Source organism: Micromesistius poutassou (genome assembly GCF_964030765.1).
Source record: "Micromesistius poutassou genome assembly, chromosome: 1".
In the NCBI taxonomy this organism is placed as follows: domain Eukaryota; kingdom Metazoa; phylum Chordata; class Actinopteri; order Gadiformes; family Gadidae; genus Micromesistius; species Micromesistius poutassou.
The window spans coordinates 12,136,916-12,164,863 of NC_140271.1; the positions used below are offsets into that span (position 1 = coordinate 12,136,916).

Here is a 27,948-nt window from a genome sequence, read left to right on the forward strand (position 1 = left end):
CCAATCACGGTGAAACACAGAAATACATATATTTCACGCCCTTAAGGTGGCAGTGTTGGACCGACAGGAAAAAAAAGAGGTCCTAAACGAAAAGTAATATTAAAATAACTAATAGCAGTAGCGACAACGCCTGAACGAGGCTAATAAAAAGGAATATACAAAGGTGTCAACAATCTGATTAATTAAAAAATACATACCTAGTCAATATGCTAGGAACTACCCACATGATGGTCGTGACTTGACCTATACAAATCCAATTTGACACTTATAATACGTTTAAATGATATAGCAATACACTTAGGCCTACTGTGTAGTTCCGACTGTTGCAGTGGAGCATAGGATATACTCATGTGGAACAGCATCAATGCACTGACTGACCACAAAAACAGAAATTTGCAGATGGTCATAATGCCAAACTGCCTGTCCTGAACCGTTAATGGTCCACTTCACCATTCAGAGAGAGGGGTCTGCTTCACTTGTCCACCCACCTGCAGGAGAGCCAACAGCCCCACCAGTTCAGGACCACCTTCAAGAAATTGAATGTAATTTAAAAATGGAAAACATTAACTAGAGACCTATACAATGAGCTCATTTTTTTTTTTTTTATAAAACGTAGACTTATCTGTAGGCCTTTTTATCTTTCATTATTGTGAATTCATCCACTTTCTATTTATCTGTATATTTTGCATATTTTGTTATTCTATCTTCGAGTTTGTATCGATTTTTTTTTCAAAATCAGTAAAAAAGATTGTGTATATATATATAAATAATTCCAATTAATACCATAACCACTGTCATGAGCTTTGTCCGTTCCCGCGTTTTACATTTGGAACGAGACCATTTTCCAAATTTCTGCATTGAAAAGACAAAATACATATCTAAATACGGCTTTCAGCTGGAAGGGTGGCCCTTAAATGCATTTTGTACTGTACTGCCTTTGCATGTGGCAACAATCCGAGTATTTGCAACTGTTTAAGGCCTATATATATATATATATATATATATATATATTAGTGTATTTATTGTCAAACCAGAATGTGAAGGAACCTTAAATATATAAAGCCTCTTATCTTAGATCAAACTGAATTCTGTGCTATTATTATATTAGGCTACAACAGTAGAATATATAGATTAAATTAAGAGTTAACTGGTTAAACAGCATCTCGTTTATGCGGTTATTATTAATGTTATCGCGATTATAACATCAGCAATTAGGATGGTCTCGTTAAGATAGGTGTTTGGCTCTTAAAAGAGCCTTTGTGGGGTGCAGGGATCAAGGAGGCTTGATGAGTTTACTTCTTCTTGGGGACCGCCTTCTTGACTGTTTTGGGCTTGGTTGCCTTCTTCACCGGGGTTTTCTTAACAATGGTCTTAACCACTTTCTTGGGACTCTTGGTAACTTTCTTGGGAGCCACTTTCTTGGCCGCGGCGGGCTTCTTCACCTTCTTCGGGGTGGCTTTCTTGACAGTGGTTTTCTTAACTTTCTTTGGAGTAGTCTTCTTGGCGGCGGCGGGTTTCTTGACTGCGGGCTTCTTGGTTTTAGGGGCAGCAGCCTTCTTGACCGCTGGCTTCTTTGCCTTAACCTCCTTGTTGATCTTAAAAGACCCAGAAGCTCCGGCGCCCTTCACCTGAATCAAAGTTCCCTTAAGAACCAGCGCTTTGATGGTCGTGTTAACGCGAGAGTTGTTTTTCTCTACGTTGTAGCCATCGGCGGCCAGGGCTTTCTTCATTGATGGCACAGTTACCCCGCTACGCTCTTTTGAAGCAGACACGGTTTTGACGATCAACTCGCTCACACTAGGTCCGGCATTCTTGGCCTTGACTGCCGTCCTCTTCTTTGTTGCTGCTTTTGCCGGAGCAGCGGCGGCAGCAGCGGGAGCAGCAGGCGCGACTTCAACCATCTTCACGAGTTTTTCGGAAACAAGAGTACAATGAAAGAGATGTGCCATAGGGCGCCAGTGGGCTGTCCTTATACACAGAATGAGAACCGTAGAGACTCAACTGGTGAAGTATTTCTCTGTTGGGAAGAAAGGTTGCCTCGTTTGTGTTTCCTCCATAATTTTATCCTAATTATATTCCGACACGATGGCAATATTTGAAGTTCCTAGTCAAACAACTACAATAAGAAATGTAACATTTGTACCGTACCGAGTTCAATCTACCATTAATGTCAAGAATATTTATAAAAACACTAACAATGCAATGGAACATGGTTATGATCTCAGTTACGTTTGTTTGAGATTTGTTTTTAATAATACCTGAAGACTATAATAATGCGAAATGTGCTTTTTCATCTGACTAAGACTTCAGACTAACCGTTGGATGTGATGATTATGTCCTTTGTGTCTGTAGTTAAAGTTAAAATGTACGTATTTTGTGGCTACTAACACAAGTGTCATTAGGGGCTCGCCTGCATCAGAAAGACAGCAAGGACATGTAGATGGATGGATTTTACATATACATACCATTTATGTAATTCATCAAATGTGTTTGATTTAGTTTAATGTTACATATTGTGGGTTGACGTGACTCGTTTTTTTGATCATCTGTAATACATCACTGATCATCTGTAATACATTGAATCAAAGGCTGTATCTTACTACTCAACTGTAGTCAAATAGTATCTGTTGATGTTGATTGTTATCACATGACATAATGTAGGCGTCTTACAACAAGATGTATAGGGTTTGAATTGGTTCAATACAAGTGCATAACATTAGTTTCCATGTGTAGTTTCAGATAGTGAAATATAATGAAACACAATTATTAAATATAATAAATGAAGGGTATTGAAACGGTTAAAACACTTCTTTATTCAGTTCTGAACTATAAAAATAAATTTGGTAGGCTTCATTGGTCGATACAGTTATCTTCTCATCTTTGTTTTGACTAATGCCAAAATAGGCCAATTCTCCATCATAAGAAAATTGAACATTTAACAACCTGAACCAATAACGTAACTTGAGTTCAGAGCACAGTAGAATGTTTACAAACTGGATGGTGGAGACTGACCAAAACCTAGAATTTTCACCCACATTTTCTCAACTGTTCTTTTTGAAGGGATAATATGTCTTGTTTGATGTCAGCATTGTTATCTATGCCTTTTTGTCACTAACTAAAATAAGAACGTAATCTAGAGGAAACAGTTGGTATTTTGTGGATGTGTGTATGAGTGCATCTGTGCTTCTGATTCATGAAAGATTTGTAGAAAAATTATTTGTGCTATCAGGTACCTATGATTCATATCTGCAATTTGATAGTTGCACATGCTGAGAGTGATTGAGACAAGGACCCACTCACTGTGCAGACATATAGGGCTCATTGATAAGGTGACAATTCTTCACATTTTAATTGAAAATATAGTCATAGTTTAGGGTCAATATTCCCTACTATTGAGTTCTCCAAAAGGTATGATTTGCAACATGTTATTCAAAAGAACATCACCAGGGTAGCAGACAATTAGGTAGTCAATAAGACAGTACAGAAGGTAGGCCTACCCCTGGTAAGTAGGGTATAAAACATAAATGAACAAAGTTAATTTAGCTTTATCAATTTGTTACACTGCTGACTTATTAAAAGTAAAACATATATACACGATGGACATTGGAACTGACAAGATATATATATTTTTAAATCATATTCATTAATCACTACCACAGAACGTGGCATTACACTGCAATGACCAAGGCACTTGTAGCAACTTCATGTTCCCGCCAAAATAATTTCTGCCATTTCCAACAGGTCATATAAAACTTAATCCAACGCGTTTTAACGTTTCACTATTCCAACTAGAGAGCGTTTAATGTCAGGTTGACCATTATACCCAGGGGTTAATATAAGTGCAAGGAGAAACTCTTGAAAATTGTATTGGGTGGTCCTTAAAAGGACCGTTTATTTCAGATCAAGTCGTAGAGATTACTTTGAGCTGGTGTACTTGGTCACAGCCTTGGTGCCCTCAGACACGGCGTGCTTGGCCAGCTCACCGGGGAGCAGTAGGCGGACGGCGGTCTGGATCTCCCTGGAGGTGATGGTGGAGCGCTTGTTGTAGTGAGCAAGGCGAGATGCCTCACCGGCGATGCGCTCAAAGATGTCGTTGACGAAGGAGTTCATGATTCCCATCGCCTTGGAGGAGATGCCGGTGTCGGGGTGAACCTGCTTCAGTACCTTGTACACGTAGATGGCATAGCTCTCTTTCCTGGTCTTTCTGCGCTTCTTGCCGCCCTTGGCTGCGGTTTTGGAGACGGCTTTCTTGGAGCCCTTCTTAGGCGCGGGTTTAGCAACGTCTGCAGGCATGTTGTCTGTCGAGTGGAAGGACAGCGTTCGACTGCCTTATTTATGGGAGGCGCATGCAAATCAACATGGGACAGTCCATTTGTTGGATTGGCTAGAATACAAGATCCTCGGATTGATATACATTTGTTGTAAATGTAGAGTTTCTCAGAATATAACATTTCATAGCAAATGTTAAAACCTTTATATATATATATATATATATATATATATATATATATATGTGTGTGTGTGTGTGTGTGTGTGTGTGTGTGTGTGTGTGTGTGTGTGTGTGTGTGTTTAACTCATTAATCCACATAGGAGATGGTTCATTAGCAATCTACATGGATCCCGTCCTCTAAAAATATACATCAGTTTAACTTTGATTTAAAACTTCCAATAGCGTACCTTCAATTTAGAATCGTAAGAAGTTTAGCGATAGGCTGCAACTCGACAGTGTGATATTCACATAGGCCTATTTTGAATTGGGAGAGAAGCGTCAGATAAATACATGTCTATAGTCTAGTCAGGCAAACTAGATTATTTACATTCAGATATTTCAAAACGTCTTTAATGTATTATGTGCATCGATAACATTGTCAATGTCAGTTGCGGGCTTTTGTAAATATAGCCCTACTGCTTGTGTATTCGAATGTTGTGAGCAAATCGATTCATGTCTTATATAATTCGCTTTTTTAAGTATAGACTATTAAAATGCAAGCTGTAGAAACTGACTTGGAGGGCAACTACAAAGCCCAATTAGTAATTTGAAAGTGTGACTACGAAAGTTCGTACAATTCCTCGGTATATTAGAACCACAGTCGGAAGTTTCTCAAATATATTTGGGTGGCTCTTAAAAGAGCCTTTGGGTTAGGTTGGAAAAACTAATTTAACCGCCGAAGCCGTACAGGGTGCGTCCCTGCCTCTTTAAAGCATAGACATATGGCAAGCCTATTTGACATAAATTCGCTAGACTGGATATGTGTTGCAGATATCTGCAATTCAGTTTCGCCTAGTCAAAAAGAACATTTTGGATATCCGCAACTACATTCCTCCTATCCACAATTGTCATTTCAGATATCCACAAAGACATTCCTCCTAGGAGAAATGACGTCTTTTTTGCCATTCATGTCTATGGGGTTTCTCATTACAGATATCTACAATTCAATTGCGGATATCCACTATGTGAATTACGGATATCTGCAACTGAATTGTAGATATCTGTAATTCCAGTTTGAGATATCTACAATTTGATTCTGACTAGTCATAATTCAAGTTGAAGATATCTTTAATTCACCTCAATTCAAGATATCTACATGTCCCTTTTCAGATATCTTAAATGAAGTTTTGACTAGGCAAAATTAAGTTGTAGATATCTCTAACTGGAGTTATGACTAGTCAAAACGACGTTGTAGATATCTCAAACTGGAGTTAGGGATAGTCATAATTTAATTGTAGATATCTATTATCAAGTTATAGATATCTTGAAATGAATTTTGATTAGAGATATCTAAAATTGTAGATATCTGTAACTTTCATTCCGCCTAGTCAAAATTGAATTACAGATATCTTAAATTGGAGTTTTGACTAGGCGAAATTACGTTTCAGATATCTGTAATGACAAATTATAGGACCGCCTCCCACTTTAGGCGGGAGCGGAGCAGGTCGTTACGGCAAGCCAATTTGACATTATATTCACCTGTGTTCACTGATTACATCGGTCCATGGATTAGCATATATTAGCACCATGTCAGAGCAGCCGGAGGTCGGGGTATTTAACCGTCTTTTTAGCGCTGCAGCCCGTGCCAGGCAGGAGCTGGCAGCGAGCAATGAGGATTCCCGATTACTTTCTTCAACGAGAAGACTATTTCGCCGGGAAGTTCCACGAGTTCGGGGTAAGTTTGGCCATTTGCTAGCTAGCAGAATGTGCTAGCAGAAGTTCGGGGTAGCTGTTAAATATGTTAACCTATCTTGTTTTTCTGGGTTGACTATCGTGCTTCGTTATCGTTACTGTAGTTATTTGCAGCATAATTCACAGCCTCATACATATTTAAGTGTAACGTTAATTCAGCTGCTACCTCAGGGATTCCCAATCTGGTACGTGAGCTGCTAGCTGCTAGCAGGGCTATGCGAGATGAAAAGGGCAATGTCGGAAAGGTGTTGAATTAACTTTTAAAATCTTATTAATTACTGCACTTTGCTATATTTTGACATATTTAATGCTGGTCTCGACTTTATCCTTATACTGGTGGATTTATTTGCACTACCACCAGTACCGGTTCTACATTGAATTGCGCCCCGGGCGAGACCCCCTCCGTGCGCTGCCCCGGAAAGTTGTTGACGGGGGGGGGGGGGGGGGTCGATTTTTTTATTTAGTGTCTTATTGTCCATATTATTCTTGTCGATTTTAGCCAAGAGTGACTGACAGTTATGTATTTGTGTTTACAGGAGGATCTGGTGGCCGCAGGGAAAACCTTATTTGGCAAGCAAACCTTTTCCTCCTTCCAGGGCCAGATAGTGATCGTCTACCCCCAACAAAAATACTTAATGATCTGGCTAAACTTGGATTAGGTAATGTGAGATTGAAGCACATAAGAATTGAGTGTTATTTACTTTTACACCTTATTATCCATCCTTCTTGCCATGGAACAAGCTTTTTTGAATTTAACTATCTATGTTAACTTGAGCCTGTCTGGTCCCATTTGTTAAACTGTCTATGTATTGGGAAACATTTAACTATGTTAAAATACATTTAGCATTTGTTTTAAAGAAATATTGCAGAGCTGTTTACTCTTTAATGCATTTTCATAAAAGTTTCCATGTAGCCATTTTAATAAACACTTTCTCATGCCAAGGCATCATTTTCAAAGTGTCCAGGAATATCTCCCAATGAATCATTTTGTATCAGCTATCTAAAGTTAGTCAATGGTGGTTATGGTTAGTGTGAGGATCTGGGTGGTGCATTCAGAGGCTCAGCTACACCATATATCATGTTAATGTTCTTTCACATATTATGCTCAGAGGCTCAACTGTGTGATACTCTTGGGAGTGAAACCAGGCTCTTTCTTCTCAGTCATATACAAATTTTCTTTAGCTTTAAACTTTGTAGAAGCACAACTTATCATAGGTTAACTGTGGCAGTCATACAGGTCTACTTTGGTGGTTGGCAACACTATGATTATCTCTGAAAATATGACAACAGTTTGGAAGCCTTGATTTGTGGAATTGATTGTCTTTGAAACTGTCTTCTCGAACATTGTAGTAGTCTGGGCAAGATCTCTAAGGACAGTTTGCGAGGATTCCTGAAATATCTTGTATATAGTATTGGCAACTAATGGCTGTGTTACTTTGCTTCACTAGAAACAGATTATACTGATGTTTACATTTCCATTTTTAGGAAAACCTGTGCAAGATTCAGCAGACAGCCGCACAAACTCGAAGATTGGGTTGAACTGGAGTCTAGCGGAATTAAACAGCTTTGTTTGTCACAGCTACCCTCACATAAGCTTAAATTTGGTTGGGTTTGAATTAGCAAGATCAGGCCAAGGACGCAAAATTAAGATATTGAATGTTAGTTCTGTGAGGGAACTAAAAACAGTTGTTGGCAAAAGCAGACTTTACATCGTGCCACGAGCCACTGTCTTGCAGGTATGGAATTATATACACAGGGATTTATATCATACTACAGTGCTGAAGTTAGTTTCGCCTTCGTAACCTTGACAGTTATACTACAGTAAAATACTACATACTACAGTAAAATGTGTTAACTGTAATGTCTGCCTGTAACTGAAGTGACCCTCTCTGACCTCAGGAAACCTCACCACCCTCAGCCATGTCCCAGAATTCATTCCCACCACTCTCTGCAGCTCCAGCAGCAGATGAGACCTCGCAGGTGGCTAAGGAAAATGTGGTTTCAGATCAGGTCCATATTAAAGTGATTGCACATCTAAGTTCACTATGCACTTTGTAGTGATGAGTGGCAAATATAAACAGTGTTTTTTGTCTTTTGTGTGTTCATTTTTCATTTTCTGTGTACTGCCAGGTGGCATCCACATCCTCTGCCATATCCATGGATTCATTCCCACCACTCTCAATTGCTCCAGTACAAGATGAGACCGCCCCTTTGGCTGAGAGTACCCAAGCTCAAAGTGTGGTTGCAAATCGGGTAACAAATTTTGACATTATAGAATCTATTTTAAGTATGTGTTCAATGTATGTGTAGGCCTACTATTTGTTGGTGATTTGTGAGAAATGCCATTTTTGATGTTTTACTTTAGGCTCTTCAAGAATGGCGAGCAATACGTGCCCAGCAAGACCAGGAATATAATGAAAATTTGTTGGTGGATCAGGAGAAGGTAATATTTCCAAGTTGTTATTTTGTATGTTTTACATGATATTACAGAATGCATAAATACTTTTAATGTGGTCTTTTAATAGGAGAGGAAGAAACTAGCCTATCAGGCCTGTGAGGAAAGGCGTCAAAAGGTTTGTTTGTAGAATTAGTTTGAATGAATTAGCCAAACATGAATTAGAATTTTCTTTTTAATGAGAGCAATAACATTTCAGGCTATTGAAGCAAGACGTCAGCGTCTATCTGCATGTGAGGTACCCTCTGATGGGGTGTTGCTCAAATTTAAATATCCAGATGGACACATCAACATGAGGAAATTCAGCTTGTCTGAGCCAATTCAGGTGATGTGTGTTCAGCTTGAGAAAATATCAATTGTCTTCACAGTGGGTTGGAAAACGTCACTGGTGTAACACTATGTTTCACATCTTTTTAGACCTTGTTTGACTTTGTGGGACAAGATGATGGTGCCAGTGAAATATTTGTGGTACAAGAAGCCACATCATCAAGATCAATTGAGAGCAGTTCCGCCGGGTCAATAATTGATCATGGCATAAAACCATCCTCAACTCTTTACGTACTTTGGTTTTCAAATCAGCATGTACAGGTAAATGTATATTGCATTGTATTTCCTGTCTCAAACGAAAATGATTGTTTTGTTTTGTGCAAGCTCATGTATTGTGCATGTTTGTCTTCAGGAAATTCTCACAGGTCAACAAAATGATGGAGCTCATGCCCTAAACCATACATCTCCTGGTCAGTCGTCGCTGTCTGAGCCCTCCACCCAGCCAAGTCTCTCTGTGCCCTCTCTCCAGTCTGAGCCCTCAACCCAGCCAAGTCTCTCTGTGCCCTCTCTCCAGTCTGAGTCCTCAACCCAGCCAAGTCTCTCTGTGCCCTCCACCCACTCACTGCTGTCTGAGCCCTCTCTCCAGCCTCTACCATCTGAGAACTCTATCCAGCCATCGGTCACTCTGATCTCACCACCGCAAGAAATCCTGACTGATGAAGAACCAGCACTCCCTTCTTCACCTGCCCAGGAACCAATCATTCATCTTGATGAACAAGAGGAGACAGTTTCACAAAATCAGTCTCCTGTATCAACACATCACCTTGGAGGACCTGTGGATGAGTATGTATTTCTCATTACTTGACATTGCTGTTTTTGGTGTATGTAAATATTACATTTTCTATACCATATAAAGGACTAGCACTAAACCAAAGTCAGTGTGATGCTTATATCCTGTAACATTTAATCAGGTGGTTAAAACTGTTTAAAAAAAAAAAGTACCATATGTACCATAAAATATGGTACATATTTGGCATATGAATAAAATGTATGAACTTCTTTGGTTGCAGGATTGATCTACAGACCATATTGAAAAAACTGGTCAGCAAAGTAGATGACTGCTTCTCTCCAACAAGCAACCAAATAAATGTGTGCAGGGACAATGTTTTACTCTGTAGCCTGCGGGCGTTTAAACGGAAGTCCTTCGACCCTGAAGCAAAACTGGATGTTGTCTTTGTGGATGACGATGACAATGGTGAAGGGGCAGTTGACGAAGGCGGCCCGACCAGAGAGTACCTAAGGCTGTTGATGAGGGCCGTCCACCAATCAAACATCTTTGATGGACATGAGAAAGACCGGCAGTTGCGTCTTGATACTCAAGGTAAGGAAGCCCAAATTCTTAGGGCTGTCTTCATTCAACTGGTAGAATTCTAGAAATGTATACACGGAAACCCATTTAAAAATTATTGCACTCCCTTATTTCTCCTGTCTTGATTTAGTGTTTTTTTATGTGTTCATTTTAGCTTTACAGAGTAAACTGTACACCTGGGTGGGGAAAATGATAGCTGTGTGCGTCATTCATGGAGGAGTTGGTCCACATTTCTTCTCAGAAAGGCTTTTCTGGCAAATCTGCAGAATAGAAACGACCCCGGCCACTGTCGATGAAGTTGGCGACCATACTTTTAGGGAGCAGTTGATGAAAGTAAGCAGGAGAAAGGTGTTATACATTGAATGTACACTGTGTCTACTGTGACACAGCCCTCCATTTGCTTTCTATTAACTTTCTATTTATGAAACGCTTCCTTTCATAGTGTACAACTATTGACATCTAATTTATATAGGATTGGTGTCCTTGTAAGACAATTTTGGATTGTAGACTCCTGCACATTTTAATTATCCTTGTCTTTATGTGCCACTCACTCTCTTTCATTGTCTTTTTTTTTCTTTTTGTCTTTCTTTCCATTTGTCTTTCTGTCTCTTCTTTTTAGATACAGGATGCAACAACAGTCAGAGAGGCAAACAACGCAATTACAGAGGCAGCAGATAGTCTCAGTATTATAGGTGCCTTGAGACATGTGTCCAGCCTGGAAGAGAAGGACTCTCTTGTCCAGTCAGCTGCTGACTTCTTTGTCAACGGCAGATTGGCGACTGCCCTGGACCAGTAAGTAATTGCCTCACCTGTCTTGTCTGTCCGAAAAATGAAACTGTCAATAGCCCAGGACAACTCACACTGTCGCATGTTCATAGGTTTGCTGATGGGTTAAAAACCCTTGGATTACTCAAAGAGATGAGGGAGAATCCGGCAGTGTTCTTCAACTTCTTTGTCAATGAGGAAATTCCCCTTCAGGCGAAGGACCTGTGCAAGTTATTTGTTCCAGACTTCTCAGTGCAGGGCAGCAACCGGAGAAACCGAGAAAATACAACAATCTGCTTCTGGCGTGACTGGTTGATTGACATAGAAGGTATACTAATTATTCTACCAGTTACAATATTGTATGTGAAAACATTTTATTTTAAATTAACTTTTCTCTAATTCAATCAAGGTGTGAAAGGCATCACTTAATCACTGTTTCACACCACTTTCTTGTGTTACAGAAGGAGAATGCAGTCCAGTCACCCTTGAGATGGTTTTGGAATTTTCGTCTGGAGCCTCTAAAGTCCCTCCACTGGGATTTCCACACCCGCCTCAAATACAGTTCATTCATGAAGAGAACCGAATCTTCCCTGAAGCAAACACGTGTATTGTTATACTGCGCCTGCCGCTGCACTCATCTTATGAATGTTTTAAAAAACATATGATGGAGGGAATTTTGCAAGCGCCGACCTTTGGTCTTGCATAATGTTACCATGTTTGTTTTTAAAATCGTTCAGTGCAGGTTGTTAGAGGGCATGCCTCTATTGTTCCAATTGATCAACTTCAAAAGGTTGAATTTAACTGCCATCTTAGAGTAGTCTTTAAGATTCACAAGCTCTCTCACACTCATACGCTCTCACACTCATACGCTCTCACGCTCTCTCACACTCATACACTCACACTCACGCTCTCTCACACTCATACGCTCTCACATACACTCACTCGCTCTCTCACACTCATACGCTCTCACATACACTCACTCACTCTCTCATACGCTCTCACATACACTCACTCACTCTCTCACTCATACGCTCTCACATACACTCACTCTCACTCATACGCTCTCACATACACTCACTCACACTCTCACTCATACGCTCTCACATACACTCATACACGCTCACATACACTCATACGCTCTCACTCTCACTCATACGCTCTCACTCTCTCACTCATACGCTCTCACATACACTCACTCACTCTCTCACTCATACACTCACTCACTCTCACTCATACGCTCTCACATACACTCACTCACTCTCTCACTCATACGCTCACATACACTCACTCACACTCACTCATACGCTCTCACATACTCACTCATACATACTCTCTCACACACACTAATAGCGTTGAATGATTCTGAATTGCATAGGCTATCTTGTTTAATACATGTTTAATGCTACTGCATGACCTCCCTTCAATTGCACGTCTACTTCAAAGTTTCAGTTCACTTAAATTGATTGTAGTTTTTGCTTTTATCAATTGTTTATAATTGCATTCATTTTAAATTTGTCTAAATGTGTTTTATTTGTCAGTTATTTTGAAATATATATTTTATTGAGGTTTTACATTTCTTTTATTTAGCTCTAGCGTTGCTTTGAAAACTTGTCAAAATTGCGGCAAGACGAGGTACTGAATAAAACAGACGTTTTTCTGAATAGTGTTGAATCTCGTTTATACTCCCCTCCACTAGTTAGCAGACACCCTCAAGTGTCTGGCTGCAGACCTCCACTGTCAGGCACCTCCACCCATGGACTTATAAACTTCCACCCTGGGTCCATGCTCCCCTAGATATAGAACATTAGTTTTATATACAGGTGAAACTCGAAAAATTAGAATATTGTGCAAAAGTTCATTTATTTCAGTAATTCAGCTTAAAGGTGACACTAATGTATTATATAGAGTCATTACATGCAAAGTGAGATATTTCAAGCCTTTATAATTTTGATTATGGTTTACAGCTTGTGAAAACCCCAAATTAAATCTCTGAAAATTTGAATATTACATGAAATCAATAAAAGGGATTTTCAATACAGATATGTCGGACCTCTAGAAAGTAATATGTACTCGGTACTTGGTGTGGGCCCCTTTTGCATGAATTCCTGCTTCAATGTGGCGTGGCATGAATGCTATCAAAATCATCACTGACTGATGAAACTTGACAGTGGTCTTCAAGCAACTTGGATGGTGTGCCTTTCCACTCTTCCTCTAGACTGGGACCTTGAACATTTCATTTGGATCAGTGATGATTTGAGGTATGTCATCTGCTGCTGTTGGTCCACTGTGTTCCCAGCAAGACTTGGCACCTGCCCACAGTGCCAGAAACCACGAGTAACTGGGTGGTTACCAACATTTTATACCAATATTGTCATCTTTCGACAGGCAATAGTATAGCTTACCTCTACTGGCCTAATCATAAACGTCTAAAATACACGAGCCGATACCGCAGGGAAATGCCTGCCGCTGCGCACGGCAGGAGGCCACGAGCACAAGACAGCTGGCCGCCCCACTGGCTTTTTTCCAATGGGAAATTATGAATTATACGCTATGGCATGACCATGGGGGTTTTATAATATTGCTAGCGAGAAATATGAACAATATCCGTCACCTCTCACGTTGGGACCGCAACCTATTTCATTGGATCAGGCCAATTCGGCACCTCATGTGTACTATGAAAATATTAATCAAATGTGTGTAATATTTATTGTTATCTGTGTATTTAATCTTAATACCCCATTGAAGTTGCACAAAAATCGCTTATTTGCCTATTTAAGATGCATTTAAAATCGGATTTCGAAGGAGTGGGAAAGAGAGAGCACAGCGGAGTGTGGGAATTTTGCGCATTTGTGCTGATATGTTTTCATATGCGGTTTGAATCATGGATCTTCTTGGATCACATTAGAGCAGCCTTAGGCGCGCGTCGGCTGCAACGCAACACTATTAAGCTATTAAGCTCACCAGTCTCGTCTTTTTCTTTTTTTGCCAGACGCGCCCGTCTCTGCTAAAATAGAGAAATAATCTGTTGACCCTCATTTTACATAAATAAGCCTACGAGCGGTAGCCCAGAGAGAGAGAGAGAGAGAGAGAGAGAGAGAGAGAGAGAGAGAGAGAGAGAGAGAGAGAGAGAGAGAGAGAGAGAGAGAGACCGTTCTCTCTCTCTCCGTTCTCTGTATTATATTAGGCATTGGGATTTAGCAACGGTGGGCCCTCGGGCCCCTTATTCTGGCCTGTTGTTACAGTCAAGTTAAAATATCTATCCCTGAAAATGGCATTATAAAGAGCCCTGTCCACGGCGAAGAGAGTCGGTGATGTGATCGCTTTGTCGGTGCAGCGATCATGTGACTGTTTCCACCGTCACGCTGTTGCTGCCACACAACAACGCACGTTGTTCTAACCCGCTTATCAGCCAAAACAGTGCCTTTCGAGTCTACTTTAAAGTTTTACCTTAGCGATCTGGTAGCGTTTTGCCCGCTTCCCTTTGCATCAGCAGAATTATAGCGCTTACAGAGACAGTGTCCAATCCGTGCGCTCTTGGCATATTTGGAGAGGAAGCGCGCACTACTCCGTTCTGACCAGCTGTATGTGACGGGTCACAGTCCCGTGGTATGGCTATATCCTGTAAGCGTTTGCCATAGCATTAGCCTATTCCTTTTTGGTGAAGGGGCCACACTCTAGTGCTTTTTTTCTGTTGCCTATATTAAAATAAAGAAAAGATGATTGCAAACCAGGCGCGAGGCCCTGTGCGGTGGCACACTTGGCACATGCCTTGCCATAGTACTGGCTATAGAGGTAGGCTGTTTAATTGTGCCTCGAATGACCAATAATACCAATAAACAATAAAAGTGGAATTCGGCTCGTATATTCTTTTCTGCATTCCATGAGCCAGTCCCCTCATCGCTGGCTCCTCCTACAAGTGCTCTTTAACTTGGCACTTGTTGTTCTAATCACGACCCCATCACCAGATTTGTGCCCACCCTCTGCCACTCAGCCAATGCTGGGCCCACGACACAGGCCACAATGCCTGTTAGTTGGGCATCAACCCAGCTGCCATCCCGTCACTGTTTTGGTTGAGAGAAACCCAGGAAGTATTCTTTAACCTGGCACTTTTAATAATCTACGATGTGGCCCTGTCTTTTGGCCATACCATATCACTTTATGACAAGCTGTTTTCTATGCTCTATACCTTAACATGGCACTTTTTTGCCCCCACTTGACAAATAGCTTTGTTTAGGTCTTTTAAGTGCACTTGCACCTTCACTTTTAATGATGTGGTACTATGTTAATATGTTATATCCAATTTCATGCACTTTTAAATATTTTATATGTTCAAGTCTTACAACTGCTCCTTGCCTCTGTGGCACTTTTTGTTCTCTTCACTGTGGTCATCCCCACTTGCTGCACTCTCAATAAAGTGGTCAGTGCTACAATGATGCATTTGTCTATTTATATGCAGGGCCTATAATTTAACAAATCCTTTAAATCAGCCTCCCAATAGCAGAAGGCCTAATAGAGACATAAGAACCATGAGAAGAAATGGCTTCTAGGCAGAATAGATACATTCTCACACAAACATGGACTTTTGATCAAAACTCAGATTAACAAAAGAAGACTTTATCACTTTAGATCAAGTGTGTGCAATAATATACATTTGTTCCGTTTGTTTTGATGACGTATGACCATGCATGATGCCAGCCTCTTGGGAACCTGTGGGCAGGACATGCAAATTAGTTCGACATCAAATATATATTTATTATTTATTGTACAATGTTGAACAATCACAATGGGAGGAGTAGCACAACTATACAGCCCATCCCCTTACACAGAGTAGCCTAAATACAGACAAGGTAAACAAAGAGTCAGGCTGGTTGTGTCGGAGCTTGTCAACCAACAATAGGCCTACTACAATATGACAAATATGACAAAAACAACAGAAGAACATTTTTGTTGCTACTGCCAATGTCTTAACTGGCACCCACAAATCTAGCACACCCGGCATTAGCTACGTCCTGGATAATATATGCAACCAATAAAATGTTGTCTCTGGGCTTGGAATTGGACTATACCTGATCAGTTTGCAAAATACTGACAATTGTAGTACAGCAAGCCTGATATTTAATCTTCAGATCAGAAATGTGTTGGATTGCATTGTGCACAGATGTCTGTTGTTGCTGAGTGAGGATGAGTTGAAGTGGCTCTACCCTTACAGCTGGGAACTCTTCCTCGTCAAGTGTAGGCAGAGTTTGAATTCCGTACTGCGCTAGGATGGCCTCAATGTTTTGGTCGCTGTAGGGATTTTCGCCAAACACATTGTTGACAGCTGTGCTGTCTGTGGCAATATTTCTGAGCATGCCCTCTGTCCAGAGTTGAGTTGGTGTGCGATTATTTTCTGTTCGCAATGGATGGAGGTTCCAGGCCTGTCTAAACTGCTCCAGTCTTTTCTGGATCTCCGGAAGATAAACAATATGCAGTGATAGTCTGTGGGCATCATTATCTGGGTTTAGAACCTCTGAATCCTCTAAGGAGTAGAACATAAGGTAAAAGTGCTGCAACACATGCAAAAATACATCACGCCAAAGGCGTTCAATTCTCTGATTGTGAACTGATCGTCCGGTTATGAAACCTCTGTGTTCAAGTCCTTGAACTAGATGCATGAATAAAGCCACAAGGATGTTTTCACCACCATGGTCAGATCTGACTCTTGATGGTAGGGCGTAGAGGCATGTTGCTTTCAAAAACTGAGAAAGCACTGTTGTGGAACGATTGTCTGTGCTGCAGCTGAGGTAAGTAATCAGACGGGAGTATCCATCAATTGCACCATGAGTCACAAAGCCCCATCTAGAAAGGTTGAAAAACAAATAAAATGATTAATTGAAATTATAATACTATTGACAGTAGTCTTGAAACAATATAGCTGTGAACTCCAGTTTTTCACTTGCTGAAGTTCTTTTCAAAATATAAAAGAATATATTGACAAGTCTGGAAGTAAGTATGACAAGTCTGGTAATAATAACCTTATCAGACGCATGTTCCCATCAATGTGCCACAAACTGTTGGGGTAAGGTACATGATAAACACGTCTTGCAACTGTCCGGCTCCATCTCCTTGCAGCAGCAGTAGGATTCACCCGTGTCAACATCTCACGCACTCTGGACCGTGTAACAAAGACACCCTGTGTGCGCAACAGGGCTCGAATCATCTGAAACAGATTTAAGAAAAGATCTACATTTTCTTGATATTCAAAAAACAATGGCACACTAATTAAAATTAAATTAAATACAGGCAAAAAATAAGGACCACCAATTACCTCATTTCCAGAATTAGGATATTGGCCCTGAAGTTGCCTCACATGTTGTTCTAGTTCACCATCATCTATTGCAGGCCGCATACTTCTGACAGGTATACCCATCAACTTTGACTTCTTGTACAGAAATGATGAGGAACATCCAAGTATTTCAGCAGTTTTTGCAATTGTATGGCCTTGCGCCAGCAGAAATTCTATCTGTTCTCTGGTAACATCAATGGCTGGTCGGCCTGTTCTCCCTACAAAAAGAAAAAGTCAACAAGGTTTAAGTGTTGAGGCAGCATTGGCCTGTTTATTAATTATAATTTAAAGTAGGCATATATATCAGCATACCAATTCTCAAACATGCATTGAAATTGCATATTGGTAATGAATAGGACAATAGGCTACCCTGGGTGTGGAGAGGCTTGAGGATTTGCAAAAATACTGTATTTATTGCTGTGACTAGTCAGTGGACATAACAGTAAGACCAATACATTTAATGATTGCTTAAATAAGCACATGGATACATACAGTAAATTAATAAATATAAACAATTATTGCTAAGCATAGGTTAATACATTTGTGTGAGGATATACATCTTGCAACAGACAGGCCTTTCATAGTCATAGCCTTTTAGTTAGCCTAGGTAAAAAAAAAATCGTTTAAAATGTTTAATTTAGGCTATATTAACTATACTTTCATAAGAGTTGGAGGCAACTTACTTTTTTTTATTTTAAACATGTTGCCTTTATTCGGCAGGACAGTAACGAGAGCACAGTATGCTACTTTGGGGAGGAGAGTAGGGGAATGACAGGCAGTAAAGGTCCTGCCAGCCGGGATTCGAACTGGGGACTAGCTGCTCAGTCAGAACACTTGTGTCCATGTCATGGACCTATAAGGTCCATGTGGTAGGCTATGCCACTCGTTTTTTTGTTTGTTTATTTTTTATTGACAAATGTACAAAATCCATAACCACTCGGTTATCGGGTCACCCATGCCAGAGCGAATAAGCAAACTCCATGGTTCTGACCCATGCAACTTGTTTTTGTATTTTCCCAAACAATCAGACGTGGTCTGAACCGTGCACCTGCATGTCCGTAGGAAACAAACAAGCGAACGTAATGCATATTATAGCCTAATAGATGAATGTAGTTAAACGGACACACCTGAACGAATGCGCCCGACATAGAAACTTCGGTCTTCCCCAGCCTGGAAATGTGTGCCTACTAGATTTTTAAGTTCAGCCAAACTGCTTTTGAGTTCGTTGTTGGTCTCTGGTGATAGCAAATCTTCAATTCTTCCGAGATTTCTTTCACAGCTTTCAATAGAACGACGTTCTCTCTCTCCACAAATCCCCTGTGTGAGGGCTCGTTCAATTTCATGGCATTTTCTGGTGGTTTTTTCGATTACAGCCAACGCCATGACTACTCCTTTCTTATTCCATAGAAATAAGGAAATGAACCCACTTCTTCTTTGATTATGGCGGCAAGGGGAAATTACGTATTTCTGGATATCTAAAACGTCATGCCCAATAATTCGCACTCAAATGACGTTTGAGATATCTTTAACTTTCATTCTGCCTAGTCAAAACTGAATTACAGATATCTGCAATTGTCATTTAAGATGTGTGACGAGTTGAATGTCGTTTTATGTGACGTCATTGCAGATATCTGTAATTCAGTTTCGCCTAGTCAAAACTGAATTACAGATATCTTTATCTGTCGTTTCGACTAGTCACAATTACATTACAGATATCTTGAATGAAAATTCCAACTATTCAAAATGTAATTACGACTAGTCAGAAAGAAGTTGTTGATATCTACAATGTTAATTCCGGATAGTCAAACTTAGATGATAAATGACAATTCGGCTTGCCATATAGACAACATCCATGGCGGTGACGGTCTTCCTCTTAGCGTGCTCGGTGTAGGTGACGGCATCACGGATCACGTTCTCCAGGAACACCTTGAGGACTCCGCGGGTCTCCTCGTAGATAAGGCCGGAGATACGCTTCACACCGCCACGACGAGCCAGACGGCGAATGGCGGGCTTGGTAATTCCCTGGATGTTATCACGAAGAACTTTACGGTGACGCTTTGCGCCTCCTTTCCCGAGTCCCTTTCCTCCTTTGCCGCGTCCAGACATGGTGAATGGCTTGATGAAGAGTCGATATTCGAGATGCTGCGCTCTGTCGTTATTATAGGCTTGTTGAGGACCTAGGAGGGGCCTGTACTGGGGGTTCCAACTTTAGTCTCTCTCAGGTCCTCAACAAGCCTCTAAGAATCCTCTATTTGAAATGCTAATTAAATGAAACCATCCACTAACTATTAAAGAGAAGAATATATTTTTCCCAATCATGAGTCTTTTTTTACATATTAAGTTCACTTAAACACATTTCACGTTTATCCGTTTTCAGCAGAATAAAAATGTAGTAGGCAAATTAAATACAACCGTTTATTTATATTAGTGTCATTATAGCCCCTCAATTTTCAAAGATATTGAATAGTATATTGAGATCGGCGGAGAAACTCTTAGAAAGATGTGGGTGGCTCTTAAAAGAGCCTTTGGAGGTTGTAGAATTCTTGATTCAGATTTACTTCTTGGCGGGCTTCTCTGTCTTCTTTGGCAGAAGGACGGCCTGGATGTTAGGCAGCACACCGCCCTGAGCGATGGTTACTCCGCCGAGGAGTTTGTTGAGCTCCTCATCGTTACGCACAGCCAGCTGCAGATGACGGGGGATGATGCGGGTCTTCTTGTTGTCGCGGGCGGCGTTTCCGGCCAACTCCAGGATCTCAGCAGTCAGATACTCAAGTACGGCAGCCAGGTAGACTGGAGCTCCAGCACCGACACGGTGAGCATAGTTGCCTTTGCGAAGAAGTCTGTGGACACGGCCAACGGGGAATTGGAGCCCGGCACGGGATGACCTGGTCTTAGCCTTAGCTCTCGCTTTACCCCCGGTCTTACCTCTTCCAGACATGTTGAGCTTCTCTCTGTTATTATGCTATCTTAAGATGTTTAATCCGCTAGTAGGCTATATATGCCCAACAAGGTCTCAGCTCATTGGCCATCTGCAACCTGAAAAGATGCACCAATCCCGATGCAGTTGAATGACCATCACACTCACGTGATGTTGGACATAAAGCCAAATTGTCCCAATTGAAAATTAAGACGTGAAATATAAATACTATGTATATAATGTTTTACACCAATTTGAAGTAACCGAATCTTGACATTACGTATTTTACTGCAAATACATTGATTGCTATGCAACTTTTACTCAGTGAAAATATTAATCGGCCGCTGTCATATGCAGGATGTAGTTTAACGTGTAGGCCTAGGGTTTGTTATATGCAATACTTACACCGCAACAAAGTTCGTATTCTTACACATTCACTTTGCCTAAAGGCATTCATGGTTGACCAAATAGGAAGATTGCTTTTAGAAACGTTTAGGTGGCTCTTAAAAGAGCCTTTTTTGCAGACTGAACAGGTGTCAATTTAGGCACGCTCCCCACGGATACGGCGGGCTAGCTGGATGTCCTTGGGCATGATGGTGACCCTCTTGGCGTGGATGGCGCACAAGTTAGTGTCCTCGAACAGGCCGACCAGGTAAGCCTCGCTGGCCTCCTGAAGAGCCATAACAGCGGAGCTCTGGAAGCGGAGGTCGGTCTTGAAGTCCTGGGCGATCTCCCTCACCAGGCGCTGGAAGGGTAGCTTGCGGATCAGAAGCTCAGTGGATTTCTGATAACGACGGATCTCTCTCAGCGCTACAGTTCCGGGCCTGTAACGATGGGGCTTCTTCACGCCACCGGTGGCCGGGGCGCTTTTGCGGGCAGCCTTGGTAGCGAGCTGCTTCCTGGGGGCTTTGCCTCCGGTGGATTTACGAGCGGTTTGCTTGGTTCTTGCCATTTTAGATGCGCTTCTTCTAAGTTGGACAACAAATAGCCGTTGAGTTGACTTTATATAGCCAGTCCCGGAGAATAGCCACACGCTCATTGGTCCTTTGAAACCCGCTACATTGAATAGAGTCCCGCCCTCATGAAGCCCACCCCTTTTCTTTCTCACCATCTGCTTGTTGCGTCCATGAAAGTAATGGACTCTGACTTCGCAATGTAATTTAATTGATCCGAGATCACAGTAACATGTTAAAATCTTCAGTTGGCGTCTTTAGCGTCATTAGACCATGGTGAAACAGCAGCTTAGTTCACTGTACAACATGAGTTAGAGTTTCTGAAGTTTATCCAAATGATTGTGGACAATTTGTAACAACAACGATGCAATGTTTCATATTGCCTCATTCAATTTGATTTACCAAAATATTTTTTTTGTATATCCGGAACCCATGAACATTACTTGAGTAGGCCTACTTCAGTACCACTTTCTGAGCTAGAGACTTTCTTTGTTTTATATTTAAAATGGTGAGCGCGAAAATCCAACTCTAGTGGAGGCTGTGGAGATGACAGGGGGAAATAAATGAGACACGGTAGGTAACAGACACAAAAGTGTTCTCCTCTATCGCACCTCTCTTCGAGATTAATCGCTTTGTTTCCTCTTCAGAGACACTGGCATGCTTATCATACTTTACTGAGGTTGCCAGAGTCCACAAACCCTCGATTCGGTGGGCCGCCAGTGGTTTTTATAGCCAATAGCCTACACACTTTCGTTGTTGTTCCCCGATTGCATGTCAGACCTCAGACCGGGCCTCATATATTTGGAATCAATTACTACAAAGGCCAGAAACATTACTACTTTACTTACAGAAGCAAACGTGGCCGTTAAGGACAAAAACATTTCGTGGAGACAGCACCTGAGTCTTACATAGACGTATACATGTATGCTTCAGCCAATTAATGTATTACTTAAAATGCAGTCACAATTGAAATGGTCTCAGAACACTTAGAATTAAAAAAAAAAAAAAAACATCAATAGAAACTAAATGTTTTAGAACAAATGGCTTGGGACAAGAATGACTTGGAATAAAAAATACTCTACGTGTTTTGAGAACAAAAATGTCTTGAACCTAGATTTAAAAACATCCACAGACCCTGCTTCCCTAATATGATGGGGTAGTTTATTCCATAAATATGTGGCACGCGAGGCAAATGCTCTCACCAACTGATTTTTGGGTGGATGGGATGGCAAGGACCAGCGTAAGCTGGTCTTTCGACTCACTGAGTGAAATTCACTTGGTGAGTTTAACTAGTATACTTCTACACTTAAAGTAATGGTGACATGGATCATGATTATGTCAACTGCAGGATTTATGATTATGCAAGTCTGAATGTTTTTTTGTAACGCGCCTAGGCCTCATCATAAATCTCTTGAAATAGGGACTGACAGCGTATGCTTATCTTAAGCAAAACTCTTTGTGTAGTCTTGAGTGGTCCTTAAAAGGACCGTTTGTTTGAGATCAAGTAGTAGTTTACTTGGAGCTGGTGTACTTGGTCACAGCCTTGGTGCCCTCAGACACGGCGTGCTTGGCCAGCTCACCGGGGAGCAGCAGGCGGACGGCGGTCTGGATCTCCCTGGAGGTGATGGTGGAGCGCTTGTTGTAGTGAGCAAGGCGAGAGGCCTCACCGGCGATGCGCTCAAAGATGTCGTTGACGAAGGAGTTCATGATTCCCATCGCCTTGGAGGAGATGCCGGTGTCGGGGTGGACCTGCTTCAGCACCTTGTATACGTATATGGCATAGCTCTCTTTCCTGGTCTTTCTGCGCTTCTTGCCGCCCTTGGCTGCGGTTTTAGAGACGGCTTTCTTGGAGCCCTTCTTGGGTGCGGGTTTGGCAACGTCAGCAGGCATGATGTCTGTCGAATGGAAGAAATGTGTTCGACTGCCGTATTCATAGGAGGCGCATGCAAATCAACAAGGGGCAGTCCATTTGTTGGATTGGCTAAGATATACCGGATGCCAGAGTTAAATTGCTTTTTGGCGGGAGGGGGTGGGGGTATAGACAAAGTCCTTCTAGCCCCTTCTATAGTGTCTCTGGTATAGATATCCAAATGAGAACGGCAACAAAATATAATGGAAGCTTATAATTAAAACCACTTTATTATGTAGTTGTTGTTTAGTCAGTACTGAGTATACTCATATAGTCTCAGTCAATATTTAAAATGCCAAGTTGCGCTGCATTTCATATAAAATGAAAAAAACAGTAAATATTTAAAGCAAATAGCAAGTGTACAATATAGAAAGATCTGGAAACTTTTATTTAAAACAACCTCATTATTATTCATTTTATTTAGTCTTTATGGTGCCTACTAGTCCATTTATATTTAATGATACATTGTAGGCCTAATGTATATTACACAAACATTACACTGTATTATACAGTAAATGAATTAAACAAATCAAGCAAATTTGTAACTTTTTAAAGCAATCATATAATTATTTAGTATTGAGTAGGGTTTACCTTGATTCTTTGACGATTGAACTTCAATATATAAACATATTTTCCATGGTCAAACTATTGAGATTTACTACTTATTGAGATTTAGATTTACTTCTATTTGTATCATATTTTGTATAATCTAAGAAATAATAGTAATACAGAAAAGAATGACACAGCATAGGTAAAACACAAGGCCAATGGAAAACCATCTGTGTTGGAACGTAGTGAGAGGCGAGCTCCACTCTTCCCTGAACAGAACGGGAAGACACGGTTCCATCTGCCCCGGCTTTCGTTCATCGATGCTGACACACCTTGTTGCAAGCTCGCTCCACTCTGCTGCGAATCAGGGACACGAATCTGCTCCTCACTAGTGATGGATTTCATGATTTTTTTCCTTAATTCAGTTTGCGTCGGTCAGTTCGCCAAGAAGAATTGTTCGAAATTGTTCGTTCAGTCGCGTTTCCGGTAGGGGTGAATCATGGAACTCACGGTTCTCTGCTGAATCGGTCAGACTCAGCTCCTCCCTCGTTCTGATTCTCAAATGAATCACGATCGTGCAATGGTGAAAACGGTCATCAATCAACACAACATTAACTAAGTTCCTTTCAAATGAGGAGCGCTTCATGTTCGGAATCGGGATGTTGTTGCCCGGCTGGCTCTCGTGACGTCTCAGTCCTCGAGTCTTTACCACTTAAGACAGTCAGTGAACGAACAGCGACTTGCGAGTCAGCGTCAGCAACTCAGCGACTGCGGTGGGTCTGGCTGGGAGTCGAGTCTCTGAGAACGAATGATACGAATGAGAGAGAGCTGAAACGTCGAATCAGGTCGCTTTGTTCTTGTTAAAGAGTTGTTAATTTGAAATGATTCGGTCACAAACAACCCATCACTACTCCTCACTACACCCCCCTCGCAGCTGCAACAAATGCGACTCTGAAAAGAACCAGGTTTTCCAGGTTTTGTTCTGATTTAAATCAGCTAGAACCTCTTGAATTGAAGGATATGAGTATGGTAGACAAGGAAAGAAATGTAAACTCGATTTTTGGTAAACACAAAGGGGAACTGAAAAAGGGATGGAGTTCGTCATAAGTTTGGAAATCTGTGTGGCTCAATATTTTTTCTAGTAAATGGCATGATAAGAAGCTGGGATCTCCCCACCGTCTTGCAGAGGTTGGAATAAGGGTCCACACCCACATGGGTGGAACGCCTTAAGCACAATATCCCTTGACTGAAAACAACCACCGATATTCTTGGGGAGGTACGGACTATGGATTTATATATAATATACTGTTATATACTCTACTATATACAGTAAGTGCGGATAGCCTAGGCCTAATTAAAAATAATGTACCTTTGAACCGTACCGTTACTTGGGCCATTCATATTGGCATAATATTATAATTGTAGTTCTTGATAAACTGCAGAATGTTGTTTCAGAATGCTGTGGAATCCAAAAAAAGACAATATCCCTGCATTGTATTCTGTAATAAAAACAAAAAAAACATCCCTTCCTTCCCTTCTTCCCTCCCTGCCCTTCCTCCCTCCCTGCCCTTCCTTTCCTTCTTCCCTCCCTACCCTTCCTTTCCTTGTCACATTCCTCCTCACACCATTGGTTCCTTGCTGCTGTACTCTTGTGTGTTTATTTGTTAAAAGGAAGAGGCCATCAAAATAAAAACAGTTGTTGAACCGAACACATAAATTGGAAAACTTTTCCAACACAATATATGGAAAGCATGCAAAATAAAAACACAGCAAAAGGTATAAATAATGCAACCCAATAAAACAACATATAATTCTGCCATGTGACATCGGTGTACAGGCCTCTGCTTGTCATTAGCCGCTTTCACACATTTCCTCCGTCTTTTCTCCACATTTGTAGATCAGGAGGTTCGACCATGAGGGTCATTCACACTTATTCACACTTGATGCCTGATATGTGTAGCCTGGTGCTACCAGACCATCGTACTTCATTTCATTTGTACAGAAGGTCTGGAACTGCTGTAATTGGCGAACGTTCACTCACTTGGAGGCGGGTGTCTGTTGAAGTTTAAAACTATTGAATCTGCCCAGTGCCACTCTGGATCTGCCATAACCAATCGCAATAGCGTTTGGTCGTGACGTTTGTCATGCGCCGGGACCGGCCGGAAACTACGTTGCACGCATGCGCAGGCTGTGTACACAAACAAAACAAGATGAAGAGTGAAGATGTCTGTCAACGATAGCTGCAGGTTTTGTTCATCTAATTTTAGAGTTCAAGGAACAATTACAAATTCTACATTAATATTCGATAGTAAGGACAGAGATAATGTTTGCAGTCAACTGTCGAGGCTGGGTCTTGTCATTGACAATACGTCGCTACTTCAACGTCATCGTTCTCAGCCACTTCCTCTGTTCGCTGATTGGTCACACAGAAATTTGTTCGGGCAAAATCCCACTAACAAGCCCCAGCCCCAGACTGACTACTGAAGGGAAAATGAAATTTGGGCGGAAGTAGGTGGGCGGGCGGAGCCAGGCTATGATATGTGGACATTGGTGTCACTCAGTCATCAGTAGAATTTCCGGCTGGTTTAGGGAGGCGGTCTGACATCGATCGATGAAAGATTGGAGCATGAGTTAGACAAATAGAAGAAACGATAAACAAGAAAGGTGTCGCAAACAACTGACTTACCGGAGGCTCTCTTCCTCCGGTAACTCAGTTGTTTGCGACACCTTTCTTGTTTATTGTCTTATTTGGCTTCATTTCACATCGAACAAACACTGGAACAAATGTAGTTGATTTCTGTGTTTAGCTGAGAAAACAGGGAGTTGAAGAATGGGACCTTATAATGTTCAGCTAACTGAATAATAATAATAATTATTCATAATAATTAATAATAATTGTTAGGAGAGTTAGCGTATGTGTGTGCGCAAGAATGGCTGTGTGTGAGAGTGATTGGACGAGTGAGGAGAGCGAGCGGTTGTGTCTGTGCAAACTTGTACTGTAAAGTTAGTGAAACTAAGAATAAAGTACCCACCCTGTCAAGAATCGGTGGTCGCTTAATTCCGACCTTTAAGCAGACCCACTGCCGGTCAAAGTGAAGGGTGTTACCCCCTAGAGAACATCTTCCCTGGAGGGAACGTCTCCCCTGTGCTCCAGGAGCTCCCAGACTGGGAGTCGACAGCAGAAAGGTGTAACAATAATAAAAAACATTTTCTATGTACGTGTGCAGCTGTGAACTCATGTATTGTAATTTATTGTATGATACTTTAAGGGTTACGATAAGACCTATCATTTAGCGTTCTCCTCGAATGACTTAAAAGCAGTGCCAACATTTAAATATTTTTTAAACCATTCAGCGAACAAAAGGCAACAGGTTGATTATCGTTTAGGGTGCGGGTGCCAATCAATGACATGCAAACATAGGCCGAAGCGTCATCAACATGCCCACTCAACTGGTGTGAAATGCAGACAGTCTACTGCTCATTCACATATAAGGTAATTAATATTTCCGGCTAAAATACTACCTCAGGGGTAGTCTTTTTTCAGGATGTCCCATGTCAGGATATGTCGTTCACATATACGGCCCGTCTGTGTCACGCCTTGACTCAGGGAAAGGGACTCAGAAGACGGAAGTATGTTTTAACCAAAAACGCTTTACTAGAAAAATGTAACAAAAGACGCTCTCATTGAGGATACAAAACTATAACAAAAGGTGCTCACTAAGGAGGTTACAAAACAATTAAATGCAGAAAGTATCTGGGCACAAAAAACTGGCAAATACTGATGCTTGACAATACCCATGGGAGGCAAGACGAACTGACATTAGACAAATGGAAACAAGGGCTATTTATACATGAGGGAGGGGAACACAGGTGAGACGAATCAGGGACCGGGGAGGCAATCACAGTGGAGGGAAGTCAAGTGCCTGAAACGAGAGGGAAAAGGGAACTACAAAATAAAACAGGAAGTGAACGACAAGACATGAGTGATTTTAACTTGACATGAAAGTTCTCAACAGAATTAACAAACTTTGCGTGACAGTCGGGAGAATAGCGGTTTAATAGTGGGCTGTATGTTAGGGGAGCAATAGCTGCTGGACCCAAGAGCAGAACACAGAGACAGGACTGGAGTTGGAGTGAAGGTGAACAGGTTTATTTGGTGTAACCAGGAGTGAGGCAGGGGGCAGGTTGGAGAGTGGGGCGATCAGCGCATCAGTCAAACCCACCTCAGCAGCAGACACACAGGAGTGCACAGGTTTAT

At 41.3% G+C, this 27,948-nt stretch overlaps 5 protein-coding genes and 3 pseudogenes across 8 annotated transcripts; 1 reads left to right on the plus strand and 7 right to left on the minus strand.

Annotated features, from left to right (window-relative positions):
* Nucleotides 1-1,292: 1,292 nt before the first annotated feature.
* On the minus strand, nt 1,293-1,901 carry LOC311362911 (histone H1 pseudogene; annotated as a pseudogene). Its single transcript has one exon. The product of its transcript is annotated as a histone H1 pseudogene (transcript).
* A 1,496-nt stretch (nt 1,902-3,397) lies between these two features.
* LOC311332855 (histone H2B 1/2 pseudogene) lies at nt 3,398-4,397 on the minus strand (annotated as a pseudogene). Its single transcript has one exon. The product of its transcript is annotated as a histone H2B 1/2 pseudogene (transcript).
* Nucleotides 4,398-4,580: 183 nt separating this feature from the next.
* LOC311344528 (histone H4-like) lies at nt 4,581-19,468 on the minus strand (the record flags this gene model as incomplete). The annotated part of the gene is made up of 2 exons (XM_084468965.1): nt 4,581-5,188; nt 19,187-19,468. 2 exons carry the CDS (start codon nt 19,466-19,468, stop codon nt 5,159-5,161), a joined length of 312 nt encoding a protein of 103 aa, XP_084325091.1. The 3' UTR covers nt 4,581-5,158.
* Nucleotides 6,099-11,743, plus strand: LOC311381187 (G2/M phase-specific E3 ubiquitin-protein ligase-like; the record flags this gene model as incomplete). The annotated part of the gene is made up of 7 exons (XM_084488441.1): nt 6,099-6,164; nt 9,478-9,746; nt 9,974-10,284; nt 10,427-10,605; nt 10,892-11,064; nt 11,151-11,365; nt 11,499-11,743. The coding sequence occupies 7 exons, from the start codon at nt 6,099-6,101 to the stop codon at nt 11,741-11,743; spliced, it is 1,458 nt and encodes a 485-aa protein (XP_084344567.1).
* Nucleotides 16,008-17,574, minus strand: LOC311350797 (uncharacterized protein). The gene is made up of 3 exons (XM_084470889.1): nt 17,345-17,574; nt 17,052-17,236; nt 16,008-16,875 (listed from the first exon to the last, which is right to left on the minus strand). Exons 1-3 carry the CDS (start codon nt 17,444-17,446, stop codon nt 16,098-16,100), a joined length of 1,065 nt encoding a protein of 354 aa, XP_084327015.1. The 5' UTR covers nt 17,447-17,574; the 3' UTR covers nt 16,008-16,097.
* A 325-nt stretch (nt 19,469-19,793) lies between the features above and the next one.
* LOC311381209 (histone H2A) lies at nt 19,794-20,783 on the minus strand. Its single transcript, XM_084488443.1, has one exon. The coding sequence runs from the start codon at nt 20,298-20,300 to the stop codon at nt 19,917-19,919; it is 384 nt and encodes a 127-aa protein (XP_084344569.1). The 5' UTR covers nt 20,301-20,783; the 3' UTR covers nt 19,794-19,916.
* Nucleotides 20,784-20,806: 23 nt separating this feature from the next.
* Nucleotides 20,807-21,231, minus strand: LOC311381051 (histone H3.2; the record flags this gene model as incomplete). Its single annotated transcript, XM_084488432.1, has 1 exon — nt 20,807-21,231. The coding sequence occupies one exon, from the start codon at nt 21,229-21,231 to the stop codon at nt 20,821-20,823; it is 411 nt and encodes a 136-aa protein (XP_084344558.1). The 3' UTR covers nt 20,807-20,820.
* A 1,513-nt stretch (nt 21,232-22,744) lies between these two features.
* On the minus strand, nt 22,745-23,128 carry LOC311340943 (histone H2B 1/2 pseudogene; annotated as a pseudogene). The gene has a single exon. The product of its transcript is annotated as a histone H2B 1/2 pseudogene (transcript).
* Between the last annotated feature and the right edge of the window lie 4,820 nt (nt 23,129-27,948).

What these genes read in the sequence shown, in the direction of transcription:
- LOC311350797 (XM_084470889.1), bottom strand. Translation starts at nt 17,446, where the DNA reads ATGGGTATACCTGTCAGAAGTATGCGGCCTGCAATAGATGATGGTGAA. An exon ending in ATCCTAATTCTGGAAATGAG is followed by an intron (nt 17,237 to 17,344) that starts GTAATTGGTGGT and finishes AATCTGTTTCAG; the next exon opens with ATGATTCGAGCCCTGTTGCG. An exon ending in GGGAACATGCGTCTGATAAG is followed by an intron (nt 16,876 to 17,051) that starts GTTATTATTACC and finishes CAACCTTTCTAG; the next exon opens with ATGGGGCTTTGTGACTCATG.
- LOC311381209 (XM_084488443.1), bottom strand. Translation starts at nt 20,300, where the DNA reads ATGTCTGGAAGAGGTAAGACCGGGGGTAAAGCGAGAGCTAAGGCTAAG.